At 38.0% G+C, this 18,792-nt stretch overlaps 1 protein-coding gene across 1 annotated transcript in view; it reads right to left on the reverse strand.

Moving 5' to 3' along the window:
• Positions 1–18,792, reverse strand: part of MRPS23 (mitochondrial ribosomal protein S23) — an 82,895-nt gene that overhangs the window by 24,853 nt on the left and 39,250 nt on the right. Inside the window, exons 3-4 of the mRNA XM_078679739.1 lie at positions 18,114–18,191; positions 12,198–12,321 (exon numbers count right to left, since the gene is read on the reverse strand). Coding sequence (XP_078535865.1) covers positions 12,198–12,321; positions 18,114–18,191 — 202 coding nt within the window. The remainder of the gene's footprint in view (positions 1–12,197; positions 12,322–18,113; positions 18,192–18,792) is intronic.

Consider the following 18,792-nt stretch of genomic DNA (forward strand, 5'->3'; position numbering starts at 1 on the left):
CAAGGTGTATCATGTATCTTTAGGGTACCCTGTCTCCCCCCTTTAGCCCGCCCTAGAGCAAATAGGAGACAATCCACTTACACACACCCCCAGTTAGAAGCTTGTAAGAGTTCTGTTGGAGGACGTGTCACAGACCTCAGTCCTGTGTGAAATATCTTTGAAGTGACCGACTTATACATGCATGGTTACATCCTCACCATAATGTCCAGTTCCCATTAGGATCTGGTAAAGAGGGTGACTGTACTGGGTGCCCCAGTCCAGTGAGTGCTTCTGCCACTGGAAAATCTTGGCCGCAAAACTCCACAGTGGGTACTGGTCCACTACTACTGGTACTCTTTCAATACCACTGAATACCATCATAACCAGTTGAGTCGTAAACTGGTTACTGGGCTCCTGTGACTTTGAACTGTGTCCTCATTGGCCAGGGGTGAACTGTTCAAAACAGATTTCCTCACCCTACCTCATGGGGCACCAGTGATTTCACTGGAGTGGAGTCCTTCTTTGCATGGGTTTTCTTTGGACATAGGGACTTCTTGAGAACACTCTTTATTTTTCTTAGGTAAAGGAAACTCACTGAGTTGTTCAGAGTCATTCTTCAGGTTATACCAAAATCAACTTGGATCCAGAATTCCAGCATCAATATCACTCATGCAAACCTGAATCCTTTGCAGGATAGTAGCTGTTGCTCTTAGAGACTACTAGCATAGTTCCGAAGATCACCAGCACGATCCAAGCTCAGTCCCGGGGGATAACACTGGCCCTTGGGCCAATGGTCAAGAAAATCTAGCAGCCACTACGTAGAACTTTAATAAAGTTTGGATTGTTTCTCAACACCAAAGGTTCTAATACCTTCTGGTTTCCTGCATACATTGTATTTTTGACTGAGCTTTACATACATGTTAAGATGAGTAGTTCTCTTTTTGAAAATAAAAGCTTTGACAGGAACTACAAATGTGTTTTATTTAATATGTGTCATACTGAGATTGTGTTTCTAATTGTCATCAGATCCTTGAATAAGCTTTAAGTGGTCACTCTCGCACCCTTGAGAAAGTCAAGAGCCTTAAGGGAGTAATGCTGTTATCCAACATTAGTGCAGTAATAGTGTGGCCTGGATTTTAGTGCTTTTCTGAAGTTGAGTAGGCTATGGATGGATCTGATTTTGGGTGGAATGTTATACCCTTAATTTGCAGTGGTGTTATCAAAGCTTCTGCCTCCCCAGTTCATACGTTTGAACCTCTGGACTACCAACTGCCCGGTGCCACAGGAATGGAGGTTCCTCCCTGGCAGGTACCGCTTGAAGGGTTTCTCCCAGTGCTTAATTTGTAAAAATTAAATAAATGCCAGGCCCTCGTCAAGAGGCCAATGCATCTTGCACTACTTCTTGCCCCTATTCATGCCGCCAGTGACAAAATCAACACAACTACTAATCAACACACCCTACATGTATGAGATTTCAGACTATTCCAGACTCCAAAGCCACAATAATGGCTTGAACAGCAGATATTAGTCATGTTTAATGTTCATTGAAATAATACGCTACTGTTGTTGTGTTAATCTCTAATTTAGATAAGTGCCTGGGTTAACAAGTTCCGGTGCACCAAACAACTGGGTCCTGCTTTCGGGTTATCGGACTCCAGAGACGCGCGTTTCCTTTTTTGCCAGACACTTCCAGAAAGACCCTTGTCCAGAATCTAGTACTTAGCCGCCTGGACTATTGTAATGGGCTCCTTATATCAGCGAACGACAACTTGCTGAGCAGGCTACAGGTGGCTCAGAACACCGCGGCAAGGCTAGTTCTCAATGCCCGGCCCAGAACTCCCTCCCGTCCTCTTTTGGAAAAACTTCATTGGTTACCAATCCAACAATGGGTTAAATTCAAAACCTGTTGTATGATTCACAAAAGCATTTTTGGCTCAGGTCCCTTGTATCTGGCTGAAAAGTTTATCCCTTATAAACCTGTACGTACCCGCCGCTCCAGCAACCAATTTCTGTTACAGGTTCCACCCATTAGAAAAGTGAGACTGGGAGGCAGAGCTCTTTCGTTTTTGGGCCCCAGTCTCTGGAACAAACTACCTTCTAACCTGAGACAATGCACTAATTATCTAATTTTTAGGAAACTGTTGAAGACTTTCCTGTTTTAAATATTGTACTCCCTCTCCTGCGTATTCATGAGAGCACTGTCCTTTCAGCCTGATGGGTGAACCAAGCGCAGACATACTCCTTCGGGAGTCGAGTCTAGCGCTATATAAGTCTTTAAATAAATAAATAAATAAATAAATCCACCGGCTCAAATTAAGCACTGATTACCACACTAGATCACATAGTGTGGTGGCACCTGCCCCTGCTCCCATCATATGTGATGGATAGCAGCCCCGGCACTCACCTTCTTTCCGGCAGAATGGACAATGTCTTGGACAATGCGAAACACCCGCCATTTAAGCAGGTCACTCCTTCAATACCAATCCGCAACCAGGAGCTGCACTCTATGAGCTCCTCTAGATCTGACAGGTGCCCTACACGTGGTACGTTCCTACACATATTTTGTGAATGCCTACCAATGTATGAGTTATGACTAAAAATGCTAAACTCATTGAGCTCATTTGTAGGCAACCATTTGCCTCAAACTGTGTTGTTCTGTTTTTGGGGCCTGTTGTTTCTATTTGTGAAATATAATTTTAATTCTAAGCTTCTACTCTTTATTATTATTAATATTTGTATTATTTTGCTCTGCCTAAACCATGATACCAGGTGTTATTGCAGTGGCTCCTTTCGATTTTTAATAGTGCCAACATTTTGAGAAAATGGTTGAATATGCGCACCTACCCTCACTGGCGTGTGTCGCAATTTCTTGGGTGAATTCTTTCACTCTATAGAGCCAGCCTTCTGTTTGAAACTAACAACTGAATGTAAATTGTATTACAAGTCGCAATTTGCTAGTTGTGCCCGAGGTAGTCACCGAAGCCAATAATAATATAAAGCTAAATTTCATTTCAAGGAACATAGCAGGACTTGGCAAGAACCTTATGGACCCAGATTGGCATATGTATATAGAACAGTGACGTCTGTCTCTTGCAAGAGACTTGGGCCCTAGAAACCCCACACAGAGTAGGTTATAAAACATTTAATGTGGATGCAACCCCATCGGTAGGAGGGAACCCCTCAGGTGGTCTAATTATATGGATAGAAGTAACACTTGCTGTTGAAATTACCCAACTGTGTATACATTCAAAAGATAGAATAGGTGTAAAAATTACAACTAAGGATGGTAGAGTACTTTGTTTATTTAATGTCTATAATAGACCTAGTCCAGCATCAAAAGAGTCATCGATTGTAGAACATATGGACTCCATTTTAAAGTCATTAAGCTCTAAAGTAGGCAAAACAATAGGTGGGGACTTGAATCGTAATTTTGAACCAGTTGTAGGACTTTGTAATATTTTTGAAGAGGAAGATATTGCAAATAATATTCCCGTACTAGATAGTACTAGCACGGTACCTTGCACTGTTGCAATAGTCCAAATTATGAAATTGGTGGTTGGACATGGATTAAGAGCATACAATGGACATCTTTCATCGGACATGCCAAAAGCACATACATTTTGCAGGGGTAAAATAGATTATATATTGGTATCATTTGAGATCTGGCCCTATGTAAGCGATTTAAAAGTGGTCCCTAGAAGAGAGCGTGATCATCATCCTCTCCAATTATCAGTCTCTGACTGGCTCCTTCCAATTTGCTCTCAATCTATCGAGAGCTCGGTCTTGGTTCCTGATGATCTTGTTGTTATGACCCAGTAAATTATTGCCCAATTAGTTAAATAGATATTTTTTGTAAAAATTTGCAAGGCATATTTTAAATCGTATCAATATATGGTTGGAGGAGAACACTATACTTTCCAAGTATCAGGCAGGTTTCAGACCTAAAGTTAGTACAATAGACCAAGTTTTAAAATTTTGTTGTTTGTATTGGAAATATGTAAATCTAAGAAAGGCGCACCTTTAAGTCGCATTTGTAGATTTAAAGGCGGCATTCGATCTTATCCCTCGAGCTTTATTGTGGGATACATTGAGATGCCAAGGGTTGCCACCAAACCTACTTGAACAAATAATCAGACTGCATGAAACTAACTATGCTAAGGTTAGATGGGCCCAAGGAGCGAACAGACAGAACCACTCCCCATATAAAGGGTGTTCGCCAAGGTTGTGTATTGCCACCAACCTTATCCTCATTGTACGTCAACGATATTCCAAATTTTTGAATGGCTGTAAAAATGACGCTCCAAAACTAAATGGCGAATTAGTGCCAGAATTATTATTCGCTGACGATACAATACTAATATCCCAAACACCTAAGGGATTACAATGTTTAATAGATTCATTCCACACATATTGCAAAAGTAAATATTTAGAAATAAACATTAGCAAGACCAAATGCATGGCTATCATTTCCCATAAAACTTTTCCGGCAAACATAAATCTGAATGGGCAAAAGTTGGAGTGCGTACAGAGTTTAAACTATTTGGGTATTTCTTTAGATAGGAAATTATCATGGAAGACCCAACTAGAAAAAAGTAAGTTAACCCTGACACAAAACACGTTACCTATTATGAAAAGGCATTTGAGCAGCTTCTCTAAGGCAGTCTCTCCAGCCTTGGAGGTGTTCAAATACGAAGCCCAATCAGCAGTACTATATGGGGCTGAAATATGGGGACCCTTCTGCAAAAAAAATGTTGAGGTGGGGGAAAATACATTTTATAGAGCAGTTTTAATTCTTCCTGTTCGCACACCACTAATACCAATCACTTTGGACTTGAATATAAAACGGACTGATTATTATGTTATGTTATATTGGCATTTGTAGCGCACACAACTACTCTTGAGTATCCTGGCGCGATGCAGTAGTAAACAGACGGCAAGAGAAAAATGAATTAGTAGGCCTGCTTAAAAAGGGGAGTTTTGAGGAGCTTCTTGAAGCATCTTAAGTCCTGAATGTGTCGCAGCGCTATAGGGAGGGCATTCCAGAGAATGGCTGCTTTAACCGAAAGAGACTGGCCGCCCATCCTGGCGCGACGAAAATGAGGAACTACCATCAGTCGCTGGGCAGCTGACTTCAGGGATCGTCGAGGAATGTAGAAGACCACTCTTTTCCTGATATAGGAGGGACCAGAGTCGTGTAAGGCGCTGTTATGCAATATTAAGAGCGCTTACACTATGGGTTAGACTATGGTCAATGCCGGAGTCATTGGATTAGAAGGCTTGAATTGAGGAAATTATGGAACTGACCCAGAATAGAAGTAATAAATGGCTTAGACACATTAGCTTGTGGTTGAGAAAGATTGGCCTATCACAGTTTTGGGACGATCCTTCTTCGTTGTCTAAAGCCTCAAATAAATTGCTAATATCCACTTTTTGGGCCCATATTCAAAGTAGTGTGATCTAAGATTCAGCAAGCGGGACGTTAACTACAAGGTTCCTTTTGTTTAAGGACACAGCGTATTTCGAGCCATTCTTAGATGAGGTACGCCCTACGCTTGCTAAAACGTTATATATGAAATTTAGATATGGCGTAATGATGAACAATACAACTGTAACAAAATGGGCCAGTAAACAAAATGATAATATGGCTGATTTATGCAGTTTATGTTGAGATGCAGTTAATGAAAATAATTTGCACATTCTTTTTTTCTGCCCTGCATATTCGCAGGCCAGGAAAAAATGGATTAAACAGATTTGCCAAAATCTGGGAACAAGATTGTGTAAAGAGGCGGAAAGAATCCTAAAAACCGTAACCGCTCAAGTTACTGTTTTTGGTGTTAGTAGATTCTTGTTAGCGGTTAATTTTGTAAGAGCCAAAGCAGGATTAAAGCTATAGCGTTTGCCTGATAGTTGACACCTTAAATCAATTTATCGTAAATAACAGAAAGATATGGGAAATGTGTTTTACTATGTAATAACATGCATGAATTAATTTATTAATTGGCATATCCACTTATAATGATAATAATAGAGTGCATTTTTGATGGATGAAACCAAGACCAAATCATGACTTCTCCTCTTTTTAATGGACCGTTGCCTTTTTAATATATTTATATTTATGGTTTAACGAAAGGCTGTACGGGTTATGAAGACCCCTTTCCAGTATTTTCCTAATGTATAATTGCTATGCAGGTCATTAATGGATTATTTTTATTGTATTCAATATTGTATGCGTTTTTATGTATCTTTTATGGTTTAAAGAAACCGAAATAAAGTTTTTTTAAATTTGAATTGTATTCTTTCTCCTGTTTCATCCTCTCTACTCCCATGTACACATGGCACAACAAATATTTTTCCTGCTATAAAACCCAGCGAACGTTGGTAGTCCACACACTGACAAATCACTACTTATTACCTGTGGTCTTTGCCCTATTGTTGCTTTTTCGGGTTTTGTGACTTCCAATGATGGAGATGTGGTCTTTGAAATTAGCTCGAAGAGATTTACAGAAATACATTAATAGAGATTAACGCAAACAGGCATATGACAGAGTAGGTTATGCTAAGAGAGAGGAGACATGCAGAGCATGGACGTGAAAGAGAGGGCCATTTGGAAGAAATAAGGACAGACAACAATCAGAAGTTTAAAGTAAGGATCTGTTTTTCATGTAAAACTTTAGAAATATCGAGGATGCTTCTTGTAAGATAGCGAGCATGCTTTTTTAAGATAGCATACAATTTGAGGATGTGGTACTGTCTAAAGAAACTGCATTATTAGTATTTAAATATCGTGCTAAATTAGCTATTTTTGATAGACATTATAATCAGGCAATCAGAGCATTCTCTGATAGGCTACTACTAGACCACCGCTCCTTTAAAGGTCAGCTGATTAGTTCAGGGTTCAAAGCGAAATGTAATGGTTGGCTCAAATATAGGGAATTATCAAGAGCTTTAGGCTTGGCTCACAGGACTACCACAGTAAAACAATATTAACATCCCAGTGTAATACTTATAGCTTTAAATAATATTTAGAACTCTCTGACTGTATACTGATCTATTGTCTTTCTGCTAGGATCACACTTTACAAAAATCCATAAAAACGTTTATCAAATTATTTTCCATAACTGCAGTTGATCAGACAATTTGCAATTTTAATCTCACACTTGTATTGGAACTCCACTCCTAGGTTTTACTTGTGAGCTGAAGATTTTTCAGACATCTGTAAGATCTGCGCCTTTACAAATCCAAAGTTCCCAATTTTGTGTGCTTATATTTTCTGTGCCCTGATGCCATTTTTAGGTCGAGCCTAGAGCAGCGCATGCGCTGATTGCTCGACTTTTAGTAAGGGGGTTAACAAAGTGCTACCCACAAGCTTTTCCTGCCTACCTTTGGGGTTCCACTGGACTCTGTCTGTGCACACAATACCTCACTTTGGTTTAGTATTTACGGAGCCAGCTTCCTACACCCCAGAGTCCCTTTCAGGCTACCTTTTCATGGCGGTGCGACCGCCATGAACAGGCAGTTGGAAAGGGACATCATGACCCTGATGGTGGTGTCTGAGCAGGCACCGCCTCCATTCAGGATCACAATTCCAACCGCCACCCTGGTGGGATCAGTAGATCTTGTCGGAGGTTGCAGCTGCGGTCCATCTCCCGACCGTCAAGGGTCTGACCACCTGCATCGTAATATGCAGTTGGCCCAAAGGGGAATCTGTTGGTAGGACCATCACCGACGGCTTGTCGGTGGCAGTCCCACCGATATAGTAAATATGCCCTAAGTCAATGTTTTAGGAGAAAAGGTTGCTTCAATCAACTAAGGCATTCAGGTATCATGGTATAATTTGTGATTACCAATGAATTTGGGACGCTTTGTCAGCAGAATGAAGAAAACATTTTCTGCCAGTTCAGAGACTAGTATTAAACACTGCCTCCAGACTTGGACACGAATCCCTGGTGGAATTACTAATGATTATAAATCCAAATGCATTACCTCTATGACATATGGTGCAGGGATCAGGTGATATATTAATGCCTACCAGATTTCTATAGAGGAAAATACACTTCTGACATGCCTTTTGACTCTGCCCCAGTCAGTTTTCTCTTTTTCAATGAACATAAAGCTGGATTTGGGCTATGGTCAAGATAACATGAGACTAGTTCATTTTAATGTCTGGGTTTCATTCTGGTGTAATCGAGCCGAGTCTTTGAATAGGGAAATTCTGACAGACTGTTTTCATCTAGACTAGTGGTTCAGGAATCCCTAGCTTAAATATGTTAGAATGTGTTGCGTATTAATTGGCTGACAGTACCTTTTCACTAACCCTGATAAGAATGTGAAAATGGATATGAAATGGTTAATAATTACTCCTGCCATTAGGTATTATACATGGAAAAGAGATAATATTGAAGATAAGAAAGTACTGCGAGAGCCCACATTACATTGTAAACAGTCAACTGGATGGAACCTTATTTGATTAGTAATACTCATGTTAGATTCCTTTTGACTAGGCTAAGGTTTGGTAAGGAACCTGTTCTCTTTCATATGGGCATGCCCTTTATAGAGACTAGACTGAACAGTTACTGTCATGGCACCTCCAGGCACCCAGTGGTGCATATTTGTAAATGTAATTCTTATATTCTGAAGAATTACCTCGTCCCTTTAATTAAAGCAAATTTGCATAGGTCCTGCTCTCCTGCTTTTTTGTACCTTCTCTCTTAATTCCCCTCTTATGCTTTATTTTTGGTTAGGGACGTTAAAAGAAGAAATAAATTCTGTGCATCATCTTCAAATTACCCTTTTGCTAGATATGAGCGTCATGACTGCTTTGCCTTCTTACTGTTTTTGCTTAGACAACTTCTCTTATAGTCAGTCGGTACTTTTTTATTATTTATGCTTATGAAGTGTAGAGATTTTAATTTATCAGTTTTTATGGTTCAGTCAGAACTGAAAAGGACAATTTTTCACTTGACTTAGGTCCCCAAACACTGTGACAACCTCCACAACCATATCAAAGCCCATGCTATGCTCTAGATATTAGGAAAGTGTTGACATGTTTGAATGATGGGAATGCTGTAAAAAAAAGCTTCCCTTTAGTCATCCTACTAGACTCAGTTTAGGCAGCTGCTGCAGAATACTATCAGTGTTTGCTATGTAATCTGCTTTGTTGCTCGTGGTGGCTTGGGGGTGTTGTGTGAAGTCTTGCCATTACAGAATACTTCTACATTAACACAGAACTTTGGGGAAGATTATCATTTGGGGCGTGATAGGCTGTATGGTGACTGACCTGACCTTTCTGCATTGCATGTGTGCTTATGTCCCTTCCAAAAATCTCAGATTGCATTTAAGGGGTATGGACAAAATATTGAGCTAAAAATATTAGGAAGCAAAAATATTGCCCAGAAATATTGTGATTACAAAATATTGTGGTATAAAAACTTGTCGTCAAGAATAAATTGCTTAGTTTAGTAAATAATATTCAAAGTGTTGTTTTTTATACGGTTTTCAGTAACATAGTTGTAAAACTATTGCTTTAATTACTTTAATATGCTTTAGTTAATACACTAATTGTAGGTGTTAGTTTTGTTGGTATAAATATAAATTTTATAAAAACAGAGTTTGTCATTTTAAGCAATCTAGTTTTTTTTTTTAAATTGTATTAGTCATTTATTTTACTGTAGCAGGTTGTTGTGTTTGTTGGAGGCTAGGGTGGGATGTTATTTAAATTAGATATATTTCTATTTTAATGGTAATTGTTAATTGAATATTATGTCAATGAGTTGATTGTTAAAGCTTGAAAATTAACATTTTACTTGAAATCTCTATTTTAGTTTTATTATTAGTAATGGTAAGTTATATTTTAGTTGTGAGTTTTGGGATGAGTAGGAGTATAGGGTGGGAAGTAAATGAAGTTAAAAATAATGAAAACATTTAGTTTTTGTTAATTATTTAATTTAAAATGAAATGTATTTTATTTTAAAATATTTTTGTTGCTTAAATAGAATGTGATTATTAATTATGTAAATTAGTTGATTAATTATTGTGCAACTGTACTGTATTATTTCTTTTAATATATATGTTGCATTTTCTATGTTTATTACATATGTATTGTTTAATGCGGTTTTATTTTTTAGGTGAGTAGGTTGGGAGGAAATTAAATATATCATTTTTGTAATAATGTATTTGTAATGTATTAACTGGTGATTAAGTAAAATAATTATATTTACCATTTTAAATAACATCTATTTAATGGTGTTTGTGAAATTTGGTTGTGGGTGTTACATTTTCTTTAAATTCAATTTCTGTTTTAATTATTAATTGAAATTAAATAAAAAAGTAACTTCATAATTTTTTTATTTTATTGGTAGTTAGACAAGCTGATATATGTAATTTTGTAAATATATATATACTTATTTCTCTATCTTGTAATTAAATTATGTTTTGTATTAAGAATTGTAAATGTTTCGTTACATTAATAGGACTGGTATTCATGTAGGGAATCCTTGTGAAGTCAGTACTTTACCTACTGTTGCTTAAACTACCGTGGGAATAGTAAATTTAACCCCTTCAAAATCCGTTTATTTCCCTATTGTTGCTTACACTGGAGAGGGAATGGTAAATGTAACCCCTCCAAAGCCCAACACTTTCCCTATTGTGGCCTAAAGTGGAAGGAGGATAGTATAGCCTATCTTTAAGGAGTCAAACACTTAACCTAACATTGGTAAAATTGTATTTATATTATTTATGTATATTTAATATAGTTTATGTTAATTTTCTATGGTTATTTTATTTTTAGTAAATGTGTTTTGGGGTTGTAATAAGTTACTATTCAATATATTGCTGAAATTAATAATTGTTTGGCTATTGAATTGTTTTTATTGTTTTTTTATTTAGATTTGCATTTTGTATAACATGTATATGTATATTATATACATATAGATGTATATTATTATATATGCTTTTTAAACTGCTAAAAAGAAATAATTTGTTTTAAAAATATTTGAACATTTTAAATTAATATAATGTAAAATAAATATTTTCGATTAATTATGTAATACTATAACTATATATTTATAGAAATACATACAGGTTAATGTGTTTATATATATATATATATATATATATATATATATATATATATATATATATAGTATTAAATAATTAGTGGAATTCGTTTTCTTTACATTCATTTTATAAGTTATATTTAACATTTTTTACTTCAAATTGTATACATACTAGAAACACAATAGTCCCTTTTTGACGATATTGCTGTAAACTATATATTTTTTCAGATACTTTTGATATTTACAAGCACAGGAACACAATATTGTGGTAAACGATATTTCTCACATGATATATTTGTCAACAATATTATTTACCATAATATTGAGTCATTGAATCTCACTTGGTCTTCCATATCAGATTCAACTTAGACACAATGTCGTATAAAGTTTTGCACAGTATTGGTCCAAGCATCTGCAGTCAGGGGCTATGGAAATTTCCCACACCCAAGCTCAGGTGTATTCTGTCTCCCTTGGGTGCAGGTTTGTTGATATGCTTATCATTTTCATCTACTTTTCCTTATTTTTGAACTATAATCAAGCATTTAAGTCTGAGGAATTATCTACACGTACAGGGCGTGGAGGAGTGCGTTACAGCAGGATGGCTCACTGATATGATCACTCACCGCTATCAACATGACATTCTGCGATCAGGAGGTCAAATCCTGCTAAGATAGGTTCAGCCTACCATCCCTCCCACGCTCAGTGAAGTAAGTGCCATACATTGGGCAATAGTAATGTCTGTTATTTAAAGCACTGAAAAAAAGCAGCTGCTATATCAGAAGGAAGCTATCATTATCATCAAATAAACAAATAATTATTTTTAATGATTAAAGCCCGCCACTTCTCTTCTTGCCCTGAACTCAGGGATAAAGTAAATGTGTGAAGAGTAGCCACTAACTATGCCACAGTTTAAGATTTGTGGTCTTCATGTCATTTAAAAAAAAAAACAGTAAAATAATGCAAATTGGTCACATGGGGAAATAGAGGGTTTGTGATTCACCTTTAAAAACATACTCAACGGGGCCATATTTAATTAATAGGGCACCAAGTGATTCACTCCTGGTCCTCTGCCACCAACCTGACAGTGATGAGCAATCCTCTTGCAAGAACTTCCTATTTGCATTAAAACGTGAGCCAACAAGAACTATTCACCACACCACTTACCGGGGCAGTTCCTTTTCTTCTCAATATTACTCCTTCAGCCAAGAGGGCCTTCCCAGTGTCCTCAAAAAGTTTTTCTTCATCCGTTTCTCCTGCTTTTTGAAGCTCGAGGAATTTTTCTATGAATCTACAATTCAAAGATAAATCATGTTCAGTATTTTCAATGGTGACTTACATTAAACCTGGCAGTCTCTTGCCTAGTTTGTGAGTGAGCCAATAATGTGTCACATACCCATATAAATATAACCTGTAGTCAACTCAATACAAAAATATACAGCTGGGCACCTACAGACTCCTCTAAATCTGAAAATATTGCACACGCTCACACATTAATAAATATTGTATTAAATCATAAAATCCCACAATGCTATGCATCTGACTCCTTAAAAGTGTAAACATATTATATGGGTTCACAGGTAAAAAAAAACTTGAAATCCAGTAATGTGCACAGAGGTACCAGGGTACACCGGTACCAGTCGGACAAAATATATACAGCATATATACATACATACATATGCACCCCTCTCCATCTAAAAATAGGATTTTTACATGAATACCCTTAACATTGCCTAATCTAAAAGATATACATGTATGCTTTGTCAGAAGTAATTTTTGGTGAGCACTGCGTGAAATCACATTGCCTATTGTGGGTTAAAGGGGAATTACATCCAGGTTTTAAGCTGCATCTCTGCCCCTATTGTTATTTACTTCAATGTAACACCAGTGATAATTACCTTAATCTGAGAAGGTATATTTAATCTAGCTATAAAGAGCTAGAGCGATATATTCGTATCTTTAAATTACTTACATTGGCATGAGCAGGGAGCATAAAATTGGGGTGCCAATGAAGGGGGGGAAACAATAAGATGAACATTTGCAATTACGGAGAAATCCTGTGCCTGCTCCTGGTCATTTGCATAAACCCCTTGCTATAGAATTGCATTATAGAATAGTTGCATGTATACAGCATGTTATATCTCTGTTATATCTTTGCCCTGAGCATCACGCAGTTCTAGCCACGTAGATTTGACTGATCTATTACAGAAATGTACAGCTTTCAGTCAATAAGATATTTACATACTGTATTGGTCCCCAGGAGAGTCTGGTGGGGTAATATAACACCTTTCCTAGGAGTAGAATTTGGGGCTTTAGTTCGATGAAGAATGGATTGATACATGATGATCTTAAACCATTTTGGTTCATAGAAGGCGGAGAGTAGGTAGGTAGGAGAGTCTGTCAATCAGTCAGGGTACTGGTCAGGACATGGGAAGATTATGCACTTAACTGGAACAAAATGTAAAACTAAGAACGTAGCTCACTAAAAAGGATGTTTTACATGTTTTTTTATTTTTAGGTCTGGATTTTATAGGTCAGCTGTCGAAGAAGATCTGTTACTAACAACAAAACAGTGTGGACTTTTTGTCCATCGGTATGGATCATTGGCTTTCTTCAAAAAGGCTCTTTAAGCCACCAGCTTGAGACCCTAACAATCACACCTTGCCTCGGCCAAGAGAAGTATGCATCACACCTAATGCTACTGGCTGTTTGTGTGTATCCTTCCGCCTACACCGGAGTACGTCCATTGAAATGCATGATAAGACTACTTTACCACTATAGCAGCCTCTGTCCGCTCCATAACGTGTCTTGCTTAACTGTGCCAACGCTGCATGCGTTAGCCCATTGAACTTGGAATTTGCCGAGTCTAGTTAGTTACAGCAATTCCATCTCTCCTGTGTATGTTTATCATAGGTAGTTTTTGTTTGGATGCTATTTGTTTCTCTCTATTTTAAGAAACCCCGGTTCACAAACATTACAACTGAAGGACAAATATGAAACCACACGAGAGTGGTTATAGGTTTCAGAAAACATTATGCTCATTTGGGGAAAATGTTTTGGGGTGGTTTATTCATTGTATACTTACAAGTTTCATTTAAGTTTCTTTTCCATTTTTCGTATTATTTTATTTTTGGGATTTTGGAAAAGTGGAGTAAAATCTCCTGACGAAAAGTGATACCAGACTTAAAATGCATTGCGAACATATAATCAAGTGTCACCTCCTTATGAATAATCTAAAATACTGTGCGAAATACAAACTATGAAAAGTTCATATAGAATATGGTTTAAGAATAAACACACACACACACATATACATATATATATAATTTCGGAAAATGTTGCCTTTGCGCAGAGTGCACTCGCAACAAGCCTTTAAATATTAGGTAACAGAACAATTGCGATGAATAAGAAATAGACAGCAGCATGCCTTGCCCGACGTGTTTCAAACGTAAATGTCCTTTTTCAAAGGCAGCATGCCTCCAGCAATGTTCTTTCCATCGATCCTCCAATTAAAATTACCCCAATTAAGTTAAATATAAACAGACACAATATATATATATATATATATAAAAATATATATATATATATATATATATATATATATATATATATACACATATACATACACATATATATAATGTGTTTCTTGATTATATATATATCACGAAACACAGACCATTTGAATAGTTTAGAATTACCCTGTTGGATCACGAATCAGTACAATTCTATTGTGGACTGGTAAATCCACAGTGCAGCACTTGTTCAAATTAGTTACTGAACTCAATAATAAAAAAAAGAAATATATACACACACATATACACATATATATACACATACATGTGCATGGGCCGAACAGTTAAATGTTACAATTTGCTGGTTATGCGCCCATTTTAAACATGAAAACCCAACTAAAAGGCTGAAACCGATCCACTATATTAATATGTGTACTTGTCACTGTACACAAAGACTGACCTATAGAAGACATGTGTAGATGAATCCCTCAAGTGGAGGCAATAAACTTCACACACCAAAATAGTCAGAACTACCATGTGGCGCATGGCACACGGTTCATGAATGTGCATGGGGCAAACGCACATTACAGTGGCCCACGGAGGACCTGCTTGGGGCCCCCAAAGTCACTTTCCAGATACCATTTCAAGGAGATGGGACCCCCATGAACAGGCAGTCTGAAAGGGACATCGTAATCCTGACATTTAGGATAACGATTCCAACCGCCGCCCTGTCAGGGCATACCCGTACCCCAACAGTCAAGGGTCCAACCGCAACAGTCAAGGGTCCGACCGCCTGCAACGTAATGAGTCAGTAGGCCCGAAGGGCTGTCTGTCAGTGGGACTGCCATCTGCTGCCTGTCGGTGGCAGTCCCTCTGGCATCGCAATGATGCTTCAAGTGTCAGTGTGGAGCCCACGTAGGGGTGGCCAACCCATCACGCAGTCTGGATATGGTACCCATGCAGCAGTGTTCAATTAAGCACCAAACGTTTATTCGAGGCCTCTCTGCACAGAGCTAATGTAGGTGCAAGTGCTGGTCATATAGCAGAGTCCATTTCAGCACCTAATCTGAGACAATGCAGATCTCAGAACCTGGTGTCAACAGCATGCTCATACAGTACACCGATAGCCAGTTTTATGTATATATAGGTATGTTTATCCAGCCTTTAGTCAGAGCCTGGTGCCCAAAGAGGGCTGTTCATGACAGCACCTAATGCCCGGTGTTGTGCCAAAGTGCTTATATTTACTCCACCATCTAGTGTCAGAAAGGTACCCAAATAAATGTGTAAATAACCTGCACCTAGTGACAGCACAGTGTACATGTAAGGGTATTCGTTCCAGCATTTAGTGTCACTACTGCGCCCGCAAAAGGTGTTAAAGCCCATATGGTTGCTTGATGATCAATTTTCACATCCCATCATTTAGGCTGTCATTTAGATAATTTGGTTTGTATTATGCAGGTCCCCATTCTTATAAGTACCGCTTCATCAACAGCACGAATGCATTTTGTGCAGTGGGAAAAATACTTTGGATTGGTACATCTGTAGTTTTTGTGTTTCAGACTAGTTTGCTACAGAGGGCACAAAAATGTGATCATTTGGAGAGGGAGAAACAATCACACATCAATTTTCTGCACTCTGGAAATATTTTTTTTTAGGTCTGGTGAAAAGTTTTTGCGTCGCATTTACTTCACCCTTGCTAAAGCGCATGGAATTGACCCATCCAGACCACAAAATTGTCGCAAGTGCGCAGCGCCACACGCTGACTTTGCTCATCTCAATTGGACATGCCCTAAGCTACTGGCATACTGGAAACCCATTCATGATATTATGGGAAAATAATAAAACTACCCCTGATCCCTACACCGAAAGTGGCTTTGTTGGGATATACAGTGAATTTCCCCAAGAAGATTAGGCGGTTCTCTTTGTTGGGCTTGCTATTAGCGAAGCGAGAGATTGTAATACACTGAGGCCGGAAATCAGCACCCTCTGCACAGGGCTGGCTCCCCAGCTTAGCATACTGCCATGTCCATAGCGAAAATTACGCAAACATAATGCCCAACACATCACGTCCCAGAGACATATGGGTCCATATCGTTCATATATGGAAAACATGTCTTGCACAGCCAACTCCCCCGTAGAACAGGGCATTGTTCCGACAGGTGTGGGGTGATGCTCCTGACCCGATCCTTTCTGGCAATCTGTCAACACCCGGCTGTTGTGATGAGCCCTGGCATAGGTAGGTCGATCCTACACAATTGACTATCAGAATGCATTCATAAGTTGTGGTTTTGAGGGATCGGTTGCGCTCGCTATAAATTGCAAAAGGTTCCTTTGATATATAATTTCTTTTTTTCCAGCCTGGACGGGCATATCACCTGTATTGTATTTTTTTTTCTTTTTCTCTCTTTTCTGTGACATTGGACAGTAACAATGTATAATAATTGATGAGTGAACGGATTTGCACATGTGTATCCTCTATATGTACGTAAAAGGGAAATAAAGTTTTTTTTAAAAACAATGTTGTTTCAACATGAACCAATTATTTCTGTCTCAGTCTTAATAAAGTAATTTATCAAAGTGATATTAAACTAATCTAGGCCCTAAACAGTGGGAACAAAATGAATATACATTTAGATGTTCGACATTGCACACATTACACTCTCAGAACACAATTCACAAAACCTTTTCATGCGAGTGACATACTCCCAGAAATAAATACTCTAGCCAGGAGTAAAACTACACTGCTCACAGAATAAAACTTTCATGAATAAAGTCCTCGGTGACTGAGTGAATATGCAATTCTTAAGTAGTGGTCACCAGCAGAGCTTCAGGAGGGCAGGATCCATACCAGATAGTCAGGATATCCACATGAGATGTGTTATCCTAAACATCTGCCATGGATCTAGGCCTACTTTTGACACACCTGTCGATAATGAAGCCAAGACTTTTTTTGTTTTGGTAGCAGTTACATAGCTTACAGAAGACTAATTGCAATGTGAGCTCGGTTAACTAACAAATATGGATGTACTCAATATGTTGAATTGTAGAAGGCACATCCCGAAGTGTAGACCCCTCCCAAATGACTTCCAATGATCCTTGCAGGAGTATTACACATAAAAAAGAAGTGACCTAAAGTAAGCAAGTTGTTTGTTTTTGATAAATACTTTCTGCTGTCCTGAAGGCAGAAACACAAAATACAAACATATCACTAAGCCCAATACAAGTAGCTGGACATTTTGTAGCACATTCAGCATCCACTAAACTGCAGCACCTTGGGTAGCTTCTAATATTTAGCTACGGAAGGCTTCACGAAGCTACGAACAGAAGAGCTTTGTATTTCAAGTCCGGACAGTGAAAAATAACTGGGTGTAAGTAAGTGGTATTGGTATAGCGCAAACCTAGTTAAAAGGGAGGGAGCTGTATACATAAAGCAAAGACACAGTCAACAAGAGGCTGGGCGAGAAGCCACGTTCTGAGGGTGCCGGTGGACTGTTACTTCGTCGTGCCATATAGAACACACAAGGCACATTTCATCACAACTCTGTAACAAGATTTTAAACATTTGTTTTACCTCTGGCTTGTTGATTTGAAATTATGCTGAGACAGATCAAATGCTTTTGGTCCATTCCCATAAATCTCGTAAAACTTTCTGTTAGAAGAGGAAAAACAATCTTAAATTGTGTGGTATGTTTAAAACGCACATCCATGTCAGCTGCAGTGCACACTTAACACAGTAAGGAAGGAGATTAGACGTCGATGCATTGTCATGTATACTTTTTAAAACGGAGACAACGGGTAAAAACAGTTATGAATACATTACATATACATTAATTCAAATTTTTCAGTAAAGTGAATAAAATTATTTACATAGCCCCAAAATATTTATACTACGTGAGTAACGTCTTCTGAAAACAAGATAAGGGCTTCTAGGAAACTATAATGTTAGGTTAAAAAGTTTGCTGCACACTACTGCTATGGAGTGCAATTCACTAAAATTGTAGTTTTGAGTGACAGTTTCACACAGTGCAGAAACTTGGATTTTTTTGTCATTATTATTATTATTATTATTAATTCATATTTGATAAAGCGCATGGCTAACCTTAGGCATCCCAGCACAAGCGGCAGCAAGTGAAAGAGCGAATTCTCACGACAAGTGCTGAAAGAGCCATGTTTTTAATTGCCTCCGAAATGAGAAATAATGGGTCAGTGAACGGAGATAGGTCGGGAGCGTGTTCCATAGTCTCGTCGCA

Source organism: Lissotriton helveticus, chromosome 3_1 (genome assembly GCF_964261635.1).
Source record: "Lissotriton helveticus chromosome 3_1, aLisHel1.1, whole genome shotgun sequence".
NCBI lineage: Eukaryota > Metazoa > Chordata > Amphibia > Caudata > Salamandridae > Lissotriton > Lissotriton helveticus.